This window comes from Eublepharis macularius, chromosome 5 (assembly GCF_028583425.1).
Source record: "Eublepharis macularius isolate TG4126 chromosome 5, MPM_Emac_v1.0, whole genome shotgun sequence".
Classification (NCBI taxonomy): Eukaryota; Metazoa; Chordata; class Lepidosauria; order Squamata; family Eublepharidae; genus Eublepharis; species Eublepharis macularius.
In genome coordinates, this window is record NC_072794.1 from 59386097 (window position 1) to 59398401 (window position 12305).

The following is a 12305-nucleotide window of genomic DNA, read 5'->3' on the forward strand; positions in this document are numbered from 1 at the left end:
AGGAATCCTCAGGGAAAGCAGTTTCACCACCTGGAGAACTGGGAAAGTTGGCAGGAGGTTTGAGTAGTAGGTGCAGACTCCCAAATGGGCCAAAACAGAGGGGTAGATCTTCTGAGGAGAGGAGATTTCCCCCTTCCCAATTAAACAGGGAGATAGCTCTGAGAGTGAAGAAATCGCTGGCTGAGTGTGATTGTAAACTGCCTGGAGACCCTCAGATACAGTTAAAGACTGCACTAGTATGTGAAGAGAGGGGACTTGGGATACTAGAAAGTGGGTTCTAGCCTTCCTAACCCCAGAAGAGAAAAAGAATACTAAAAAGAAAGTATATTCAACTGCTTGAGAGAAAAACAAGGGAACAAGACCTAAAAACAGAAGTCTTAAGTAACAGTAGACTATAAGAACTGAAGCCTGTGCATATTCTAAACTGTACCTCAGTGATCTAGGTGTATATATGTTGAATTTTACCTCAAAAAGCTTCAGCTCCTGACTTCACCCAACCTTTCCCTGTTAATGTAAATAAACTCCTTATTTTTGAGTTTTAAAAATGCCTCTGGTGCCATTTTTGTGATTTAAGGATGAAGGAAGATCATGGGGGCTACAAGTGAAAGGAAGGCAGAAATAGTAGGGGGGGGAAGAAAGGTGCCCCTTTGCAAGTCCCTGTGGGTCCCCACTTGTAGTTATCTAGCAGCAATTGCTTTCCTCCATAGAATCTGTTGTTTCTATTAAGGTTTATTCTCCATCCTGTTGAACTGGCTATTGGACAGCATACCCTGACTATAGAATATCTGTCACATCATCTTCGTGTATCTGAGAGAACAATCCTGGTTACAGGGCTGATCCATGCAACACCGTTTGTACAAGAGAGCTGTGTGGATAGGCTTTCATGAGCTGAATACTTGGACCAGTGACCTGTTTTGCAAATACTCCCAGATTTGTTTAACTCATGCCTCTCCTTACTTGGAAATGTAGGTTGAGGTGATGAGTCAGTTACCACACTGGAAAAAAAACCAATATGCTTACATGTAATTCCATAAAACGGTTGTAATAGTAATTCTCTGTGAGTTTCATTTAGTCTTTCCCATTACTTATCAGGCAGTAACTTTCCACAATGTAAACTGAACAGTGTGAACAAACTATATTTCTTTGACTTATAAGTCATTTGGAGCAGATCTCTGGAGGGGAGGCATATAAATTCCCTCAATGAATTAATAAAGAACCTGTTGGTTCAGTCATCCATCCATTCATCTATAAAATCTAAACCCAATTAGAAATCTGGAGAAGCGCAATTAGGATCAGTGGGGAGGGACTATTATTCAGTGGTAAACATATGCTTTGTATGCAGAAAGTCACATAGTAAGTGTCTGGTATCTTCCAGAAGGGATAGCAAGTGTTGGGAAAGACCAATCTCTGTGTGGGACCTCAGAGAACTACTGCAGGCCAGAAGAGAATATTGAGCTCGATGGCCCAATAATCTGAGTCAATATTTTCATATGTAAGCAAACTAATATGCAGTTCCACCACACACCAGTGTACTATGAGAAAACTACCAATTAAATGAATAAGTACATTAAGTAAGTAAAAGTCCCTGTGGGTCTACCCCTGGGGAGCCTGTATGCTGCATTTCTGCTTGAGTTGCCCTGATTTTGTCCCCTTCCAACCAGCCTCTGCTATTGGCAGCTAATTTGCCACGTTTCATTAAGGGCCGCCAGTGAGTCATTCAGTCCTTTCAAAGGAGGTTGCCCATTTCATCTACACATAAGTTACATTTCTGAGCTTGCATCTTTCCAATTAGAAGGCATATTCAGAACAGTAACTCATGCAGTCGATGAGCTTCTCTGTGGATGGGAATTTTTGGTTTTTCACATTTTACATGTGAACTTTTGTGTGCGTAAGAGAAATGTGTACCTCCACTTTTCATGATTATGAGTGTGAATTTATTTTCACTGGGGAAAGGCTTATTGGGTACAGAACTTTAGTTCTTGAAATAGCATTCTAAAAATGGATTGAATACAAAAGAGATGACAAAGATTAGCTGCTGGATGCTTTATCATTGATGCATGGAAGATTGAAACTGAACTGTCTTTGCAGTGAAACACAATGCCCTAGTCTTCTTCCAGACCTGTAAGTCTTAACTCATTAAGCTCAATGCAACAGGCAAGTAATACAGATCATTGCCTTCTGCATGGAATATTTTTCAGCTTTTCCCCTAGTGTGAACTGTTTTACTATGTAAGCTTGTATTATGTAACTGCAAAGTGCATGTAAATAATTGTAAGCATAGTGAAAGTTTTCTCAGAAATTCCATTGAGCACTAATTTACAAGTTCTGGCTTCCTGAGAAAATAATAAAGAAATTATGAGAATAAGAGAGAACAATGTTTTCAGCTCTTACCCTTTTTACTCATTCTCGGCTTTCTAGATTAGCAGGATTGTTCATTGATCTAAAATATATTTGGTTTATGTGCTATTACGCAGGGGATTCTAGGTGACAGAGGACCTCCAGGACCACCAGGTCCCAAAGGAGTCGAGGTAAGATAGCAACAATGTTCACTCCGCAGTGCACTTTCCCCTTGAAATTGGAATCCATTTTGTGTGATTGCTTTTGTTTTGATTTGCAAAGAGATCAGCTTTCAGTTATGACAGGTGTTGAGTAGAAAAACCATTATATTTGTTATTTATGCCAGCAGTTTCTGTGCAATGTTTAAAGGAGCTGCGTCTGGCATCTTGCGCACAAGAATTAAGTTTTGCATTCCAAGGCAGAATTAGACATTAGTGCATACAAGACGAATGAATAACATTTTCCAGTATAGGTAGGGATTTAGAAGGTGCAAAAAGTAAAAAGAATGTATTTGGATTGGAAGGGAAATCTTCCAGATATTTTGACTGTCATGGCTAGCTGTGACCTGGTGCATCCTAGTTAGCCTAATATTTGATATGGGAATTTTAGCTGTTGAGCATAGTACTGTATCTGGATTTCTTAGTGCTAGCAATTAACTGCAAGTTGATTTCTCTGCAGTTTTTCTTGGTAAACAACCCCATGTAGATGTTTAATGTAAGGTTTTGAGATGCTTTAGTGTCCAAGAAAGAATAACTGTTAGCATGATGTTATTGCAGGGAGAAGAAGGACCTGTTGGACCTATTGGAGGAGCTGGACCAAGAGTGAGTATGGAAAACTCTCAAGTAAAGTTGCTGCAGTGAATAGTTGAAACATCAGTGCACTCCATGTGAGATGTGGAAGTAAGACATGAACAAAATCTGTTCTTCAGCGTTCTGTGACCTTTTGAAAAAGTCACCATGACTATGATGCAATGGGGACAATATTGAATGTGGATATGCTTTGCTGTTTGATGATCACTTGGGTGGTCTGGCATATTAGCATATTTCACAATATTGTTATCTGACAAAGTGAGCTTATACTCTGGAAAGCTTATCCTGGAAACCTTGTTGATCTTTAAGATGCTAGTGAACTCAAATCTTGCTCTTCTGCTGACTACACCTACACACCTGAAACCACAATGTTGTTGTGAGGCTAAATTATTCTGAGCATGGCAGAGAGGGACTGGGCAGGGTGTGTGTGGCTAAAACACATGAGTTACTCTAGAGTAACACGTGAGTTACTCTAAAATTCTTCCACCAAGTAGCTGTCAGATTACCACAGAGAGACTCACATGTAAAGAGTGATTGAAACAGGAGAAAGTGTCTTAGGCTGCAATCCTAAGGCCACTTTCCTGGGAGTAACCCCTGTGATGCAGTAGAACCCTATTCCACAAAAGGGCTAATTTGATTACTAAGTGGACAATGGTCTGAAATGCTCATCTTTTCAAGGTGTATATCTAGGAGAACAGAGATACTTGGGCACGTGGTAGGTTTCACAACACTCAGGATCTTGTCCACCTCTTCCTGGTAGAGCGGCCTGAATTGATCCAATATCAACTCAGAAGATGGCCAAGGGACCTCTAGTTCACATACTGTATCACCAGCACTGGCAGATCCCAGCAGAGCAACAAGATCATATCTGCAAAGTAGCAACCAAATGCCTCACAGCCTATTGCTGAATTAGTATTTTTCTTCACCCCTTGTGAGAGGGAATGCAGTGACTGAATCACTCTAGACAGTTGTGCCAGGCAAGAGCTAGTGGACGCAATGGAATCCACATAGTATTTCCTCTTTGCTGCTTTCACCGCCACCTCATAGGCTTTCATAAGCATCCTATAAGATGTTCTTGCTGCTTTGTCATGGATTCGCCGTCTCAGCCGTCTCAGTACCTATTTCAATTGTTGCAGTTCCTCGGTATACCAGGGAGCTACTTTGGTTTGGGAGTGGAGAGGATGAAAGAGAATGATTTTGTCGATGGCTCAGAGAGATGGGTATTCCAGTCCTCTACCAGCTCATCCAACGAACCACCAGGAGGCATCGGATCCCGCAGAGCATTCTGGAATCCAATCAGATCCATTAGGTTCTGTGGACAAGCATAAAGCAGTTCATCACCCAGACCGGGGGTGGGGGGAGTCGAGGTACCCAGACAAGCCCTCAGGATGAAGTGTCTGACCATGGCAGAGGCACATCTAGAGCCACATTCTCCATTGTAAAATATTGCTGGAGAATTGTGGTCTCATTATGGACCTGGCATTGCACAGCAGCAGTGTCAGGAGAGGGCACCTATTTCTAGCCCCACTACCAGCATTCCTCGGGATGGAGCAAAGGTTGGAAGGGAGCTGAGCATGTCCATATCTCTGTTTCCTTCTTTTACAATACCTGGCCCCACTGCCATACTTCCCTTGCCCCATGTGTGCTGGGACCCCCAAAACCATACTGACTGCCCTTGTTGGAATTCACCCCACCCCACCCCAGCACGCCCAACCCACAACACTAACCACTCTGTACCCGACACATATAAACATCAATCCCTAGCTCAGCAGTTCACCATCCAGGTTCTCCTGCCCCTTTAAGTAAACCTACTTCCCTAGCTAAAATCTCAGGCTGGTACCAAAATCTACTTAACATTCCGTTAATCAAATATACTTAAGACAATCTGTGACCAGAAAACACAATACACAGACAGAGTAATCCCTCTACCCAATCAATCCAAACCTAACAAAACAGGAAACAACTAATAGGAAAAACAATATAGGTAATTAAGGTTCAGAGTACAAAAGGGCACAATAGAAAACAACTCTCACAAATGTTCAGCATCTAGAAGGCAATGTGTCAGTCTAAGGAAAACAGGATATGTGGAATCTGACTTCCCCCCTTGCAGCAAGAAATCCAAGTTCTCTTGAGTCAAGGTTCTTTATTGAGAAAGCAAATTATAGCGTATATATGCCCATAGAATACACAGAAGCAATCATAGTGTCTGGCTGTACACAGAGCACTTGTTGAGAATGACGTAAAGAATGCTTGCTACACAGTTCCAGCCGTTCCCTGTAAGCCCCCCACCCTCAGTGCCCAACCAGCTGGGCATAGTCTGTGGAAACAGAGGAAGGAACCGTCCCTAGGCCGCTGTGGCGAGCCATCCGAGATAAGCGTACTGTCTTCCCAGGAGCTGGATGGCCTGTGAAAAGAATCTACACACAAATACATAGGTGGATTACAAAACTAGTGAAGATGGAAGGGACTGTGGGCAACAGACCTGATATTTCTGCCCCCCCAAAGGCCCCCCTTCACCCCCCTGGCCCCGGCTTGTTTGGATTCTTCTTGTGGAATTTATTTTTCAGGCGCGGAACATTGACATGGGAATGTTCAACTCATTCCCTGAAACTTTCATCAAAGCCTTTCCATCTGATTAAGTAGTAGAGTTTTTTTTTATTTTTCCATTTAGAGTTCAAGATTTCCTCCACTTCATAGTGGACTTGGCCATCCACTAGTGTTGGATGTGGTACATCCCGTGCGGGGTGCCACTCATCGGGAGGGGGAGCTTTTTTCAACAGACTAAAGTGGAAGGTTGGGTGCATTTGGCGTAGGTTCTTTGGCAATTCGAGTTCTACTGTCACTTTGTTGATTACCTTTTTTATATGGAAAGGACCCGTGTGTTTTAGTCGCAATTTTTTGCAGTGCTGATCAGTTTTGAAATTTTTTGTAGACACATACACTCGGTCTCCAGGTTGCAGGTCCCCACTGTTCAGTGTGATGCTGATCTGCATATTTTTTGTAGTCCTCTTTAGCTTTTTTCAAAGTCTCTTGAATGATACTCCATTGAGTTGTTAAGGAGGACCACCACTCTCCTAGGTCTCCTGCTTTACAGGTCTCTGGACTTGTGGCAAAGGGTAGGGCTTGCCCCTCGTATCCTTGTACTATTTTAAAGGAGGAAACCCCTGTAGAACTGTGTACTGCGTTGTTGTACGCATATTCAGCAAAATGGAGAAAGTCCGTCCAGTTGTCTTGCTGATAGTTGATGTAGCAGCGCAGGAACTGCTCTAGTACCTGATTAGTGCATTCAGTTTGTCCGTCGGTTTGAGGATGATGGGCGGAGCTTAATCCTTGCTCAATGCCAGCTATTTGGAGGAGCTCCTGCCAGAAGTTGGCTACAAATTGTACTCCCCGGTCAGAGATCACTTTGAGGGGGAATGAGTGAAGCCTTACTACATGCTTCATGAACAGCTTGGCTAGTTTTTTGGCTTTAGGAATGGTGGTACATGGAATGAAATGTGCTTGTTTGGAGAACAGATCCACCACCACCAATATACATGTGTGCCCCTTGGAGGGGGGGGTAAATCGGTGATAAAGTCCATAGAGATCACTGCCCACAGCCTGGAGGGAGTCTCTAGTGGTTGGAGTAGCCCTGGGGTTTTTCCCCTTCTGGATTTTCCCATTATGCAAATTGGCCTAAGATCAATCGTTCTGTAAACTTACCATCTCACATATCAAGACTATTACTGGCTACACCATTCCAATGCAGCCTGATTTAATTCTTTTGGATCTCTGAGAGCATCTCACAATCCCCTTTATAAGGAAAATATTAATCTTTACCATGCTTTGTGCAGCAAAAGCTCTTATTGCAGCTTCTTGGAAAAATGCAAATTTACCATCCAGCTCAGTGTGGCACAAGACTATGGGTTTTTTTTATCATGGATAAAAGCTCAGATCATCTTCATTATATAGATAATCCTACATACCAATCCACTCTTTTTGAGCAATGGCTTCCTTTTCTAGATCATTTTAATAATCTAGAGCAAGCAACCTTTCATGACCCATTTATTTATAATTATGCAATGTCTTAATAAAGTGTACAAATTGGTATGCATTACTTTTATACTTCTCTTAAAAGTTGGTCTTTCCATGACATCCTTAAAATATATATATTAAGATATTATACCTTTTCCATGTTTGTTTATTACTAAAAATTATTTTTAAAAAGTTTTAAAAATCGTTAAAACAGTAAGAAGTATAGAATGGAGTTTGATAACTGATAGCCAATGGAGTGATTGCAGAATTCTGTAACAAAATGATTCAGATGGATGTTTTGGTAAATCGACAGACTGTGAACTATGCTACTGTGTATAATGCATACTGTCTGTTGCTGTCGGTGTGATCCTGCTATATAATTTCTTCATCATTTAGCATGTCATGTTAATGCTTATTCTTTGTTTCAACACTGTTCTCAGATTTCTGCCTGGTTTCCTTTTTTTGCAGTTCAAATCAGATTAAAGAGTTTATTAGATGTCCCATACTGTTGATTGTATTTACTTAACACTGTATAATCTGTATTCAGTCTCCGTGAGGAAGGTGAACTGTAAATAAACTAAAAACAATTTTAAATGAACAGACAGTACCCCATCAAAAAGGGGTTAAATGATTTCATATCTGTGCCGTATAACTTCGTGTAGTGTAGTGGTTAGACTGGGGTCTGTAAGACCCAGCTTCAAATCCCCATTCAAAATCCAAAGCATTTTATAAATAAATTATAAATAAAGTAAAAAAATAAATACAAATACATTATTCTTTGCCTCTCATTGCAAAGAACTTCCTGCATTCAGTGGTAAGGTTTTTTGTAAGAAGTCCAAGTCTTTATTGTATGTGTACTTATCAGAATCATTCATGGCTAAAGTAATCTGCTTCAGATTTCCTTCTGAGAAATCTTTCTGTTATAAATCTTGGTTTACACAGAATAGATCAGATTGTTTTGATGTTTCATTAACACAGCTGTTCTTGAATGCAGTGCAATATTGTGCCTCGTTGTACTTGATTTGACATGCATTTGCTTTATTTTTATTTGTTTGTTCACTTGTTTATGTCATTTATAGTCTACCTTTCTCACTGAAACTCAAGGCAGATTACATAGAGTGAGATTAGTACAATCAGTGGCAAGGACAAGGGCAGGCATTTCCATACAGTGTCAAGGACATTTCCATAAATGTCATAGGGTAGATAAATACAAGTTTATAAAGATATAGCATTAGCAAGGATCCAATACAGAGTTGAAGAATTGCTGAAACAGAACATAATCAATTCTAAGACTAACATTAGACAACATGAAGCACAGGTAGTATATAGGAGTACATATTTAAAGCAACAGATAATATGTAAGGCAGATAATACATAATATGTAGTGGTGAAGTCTATGGTTCCTAACTCATTAGCGAAACTTCTGAGACCCCCCTCCCTACAATACCGCCTTCCTATCTGAGTAAAAAAGCCTTTTTGAATAATTCGGTTTTGCATTGTTTATGAAAAGCCAGGAGCGTGGGGGCTCTCCTGACCTCCTCAGGAAGGCCACTCCACAGGGTGGGAGCCACCACAAAGAAAGCCCGTGTATGGGCTGCTGTTGATTTCACCCATGTGCAGGTTGGCACCTGCAAGAGACCCTATTCAGATAAGCAAAGCTGCTGTGGAAGGGACAGGGAAGGAGGCGTTCCCATAGGAACTATGGCCGAGCCAAGGCCATGAAGAGCTTTGTATACCTTTCTTAATGCAGCCCACCTTTTGTTCCTTTTATTAACTTATTTTTTCTAAAAAAAACATTTCATCCACAGTTTCATATTCAGACCTGAATTTCCATGAACAGAGTTAGGAATGTTCATTATATTCCAGAATTCTTCATTGTATGCTGAGTATGGTTTCCCTGTTCAGTTTATATTGTGTGTAATAAAGCATATTCTCTGTTACTTTAAGCTTCTTTTGCTCATATATATACAATACTCTCTAGATGTTGACTTAATCAACAGTGGCAAAGTTTGGCTAAGCAGTGTTTTTATTGTGTCACTATCACAGCTCGAGCTGAAGCATGGATACCATTTTTGATAATGAAAAAATGTTTGGCTTACCATTTTATTATGTTAAAACTTCAGTACATTAAAATATAAGGAAATGAAAAAGTTCTGAATTCCTTCCAGCTGACATAGAAGAAAAAATAAAGCCATTTTTAGAAAAAACAAAATATAAATATATTTTGAGAACTTACTTACAGTACCATTAGTGTACGTGGCAGTTTACAGAATGAAGAAGTAAGCAAATAAATAAATAAAATCCCTTCCCTGATGATATTACAATTGAAATTTCGTCAGAGGAAGACCCTGCAAAGCCAGGCACAAGACCAACAGAGTAAAAGTTGTTATATGTACAAACTTTCAGTAGGGGGCAAACACTAAAGATTCTGAGGAAAGGTAAATCTGGAGGAACCAAAAAAGGCAGCACCATATAGTTTTGAGAATCCTTTTCATTCTCATACATAGTCTTCTTACTGAAAAATATATATAGTCTTTCCTCTAAGAAATAGTACCTGATCAAGAAAGATGAATAGCCATGCATATGCAGCTAGAGGTGTGTGCTTCGGTATTGGTATACTGAATAGTATAACAAATATTTGATGATTCAGTATTTGGGTATATTGAATAAGCTTAGAGAATCCCAGATAAAATTAGGATACCAAATACATTAATGCCAGATAAAACTAAATACATTTGGGTTTATCTGGCAAACACAGCCACAGCCTTATAACAGCTGGCTGGCTGGCTGGCTGCACTTGCAAACTCTTTTGTCTCCCCCTCCCCCTACTTTTCAAGGCTTTCCTGGGCTTTTCCTCAGGGAGAAGGGAGTGAGGGAAGGAGGAGTGAGTAAGTGAGGTTTCCCTCCTTTGCAGGCTTCCCAGACTTGTCTGGTAATAGTTTGATGTTGGCTGTTGATTCTGTTGGGCTTGCAACTGTGTCATTCCTTGTTTCAGTTTGGTTCTGCAGATATTCTCAGTTTTGACATTGGTTCTGGTGGGATTCTCTGGTTGATGTTGGTTTTGCTTGATTCCATTCTGGAGGGATTCTCTGGTTTGACATTAGTTAAATTCTCTGATTTTTCATTGATTGGGTTTTCTTATTTCATGTTGGTTCCCTTCGCTTAGGTTCTGGTGGGATTCTCTGATGTAATGTTGGTCTCCTTGTTTCTGTTTCTGGTAGGATTCCCTTGCTTGGTTCTGTACTATACACTATGATACAACCTGTGTGGGAGAAATGAATGTCATAGGAATGATTAGACCTATTGGTTCTGTTCTGCTTTCTCTCTGGTTTGATGTTGATTCCCTTGCTTCGGTTTGATTCTATTGGGCTTTATTGGTTCAGCTTGCATTAGAACTTGTGTTGGGAAGTAACTTTTGGCCATGGGTTGCTCCTTTGCTTAAGGTTTCTTTGCTTGGAAAGGTTTGGAAATGTTTCCCCCATAGGAAACAATTGAGTGGGGCTGGGAGTGGCATTCAGGGTCCTGTAGAATTGGACCTGGGGGTTCAATCTTACTGAAACTTGTTCAATCTTTAGTGAATTAGAGGACTGGGTTCCCTGCAAATTTGGTGAAGTTTGCTTGAAAAACACCCCTCACAGCCCTCTGGAGAGTTTTCCCCATAGAAAATAATGGTGGAAAATATTTGGGATTCTCAAATATATTTGGATCCGAATTGTTTGTTTGTTTCTTTGTTTGTTTATACTTCACTTTTCTCACTGAGATCCAAGGCAAATTACACAGCACAGTTAAAATACAATATAATCAACAGCTAGGACAAATAGAGAATCTGACCCAGATCTCAGGAATTTCAAAATATTTATGGTATTCTTGAATATTGGAAACAAATTAAACTGATTTTTTTTTGCTGCACACCCCTAAAATTCCAGGATGAGGTCTGTTAATGATTGGAAGAGTACTGGTGCTTGTTGATTGAAATCCCATGCAATATTTAGCATATGTTTTATTTTGAGGATGCAGTGAACTAATAGCTGCACTTCTTTGACTCCCCCCCCTCCCAGTCAGTACTAGCAGCCAAGACAGTTATATCAGTGAATTTAAATAAGTATGATTGTGATTAAGGGTAGGGATGTGCACTTTGGGTTTCTGATCCGAGTTTTTAACCTGAATCAGGCCCAATTTGGGATTCCCGAATTGGCCCCAGTATTGCTGAGCTGATTCAGGAATCCTAAAGCAAAGCTTCCCGAAGTGATTTGCATTGCTTCAGGAAGCTTCGGGCAAAGCAGCACCAGCCATCTCGCAGCACTTTCTGGCTGTTTACATTGCAAACAACCACAATAGTGCTTGCTTTCAAACTTCCCACCCCGCCTCTTTTTCCTCTGATGGGATAAAAAAGTGGCAGGGCAGAAAGTTTGAAAATGCCCCTTTCCATGCGTCTTTCTCCAGCTGACCAGCCGGGGAGTCCTGGTGTGACTTGCTTCAGCGGCCAGCTGAAACAAGTCGCACTGGGTTGCAAATCACCTCATTCCATGCCACTTAAAAGCCGTGTGGAAAGGGGTGCTTGCTGCTTCAGAAATCACTTGTTTCTGAGCCTTTTTCCCACTTCAGAGAGCATTGCTATATCAGATGAGGAGCCCTCATCTCCGTCTTTGCATCTCATCTAGTCCAGCATTTATAGTGGCCCATTATATGCCCCACTGCAGCCCATAAGCTACGAGGAAGTAAATAGAGTTCTTCCCCTATCTCTGGCATTGCATAATCAAAGGAAGTCTGTCTCTGTGCAAGAAAGTCCTGTTTTTATTACCATGGCTGATAGATAACTAGGCCATAATGATAAAGCTCAGTAGTAGGGATGCTACAAATTTTACTACAAATCTGTTCATAGAATCATAGAGTTGGAAGGGGCCATACAGACCATCTAGTCCAACCCCCTGCCCAGTGCAGAATCAGCCTAAAGCATCTCTGACAAATATTCATCCAGCCTCTTCTTGTTCAACGGTGTTGATCAAATTGAGCTGATTTCCTAGTCTGTTCTGGTCATGCTGAACAGCCACAAACATTGGGTTTTTGCAAAACTGCACAAGTGTAAAGACGCTGCCAGTTCAAACCATTCAGCAGCTATTACCATCCCTGGGAACTACTTAGATAC

General features: G+C 40.8%; 1 protein-coding gene across 1 annotated transcript in view; it reads left to right on the forward strand.

The window, feature by feature from the left end:
* The window catches only part of COL24A1 (collagen type XXIV alpha 1 chain), a 259353-nt gene that overhangs the window by 125778 nt on the left and 121270 nt on the right, over nucleotides 1–12305 (forward strand). The window contains exons 22-23 of the mRNA XM_054980368.1: nucleotides 2474–2527; nucleotides 3113–3157. Of these exons, the coding sequence (XP_054836343.1) occupies nucleotides 2474–2527; nucleotides 3113–3157 (99 nt within the window). The remainder of the gene's footprint in view (nucleotides 1–2473; nucleotides 2528–3112; nucleotides 3158–12305) is intronic.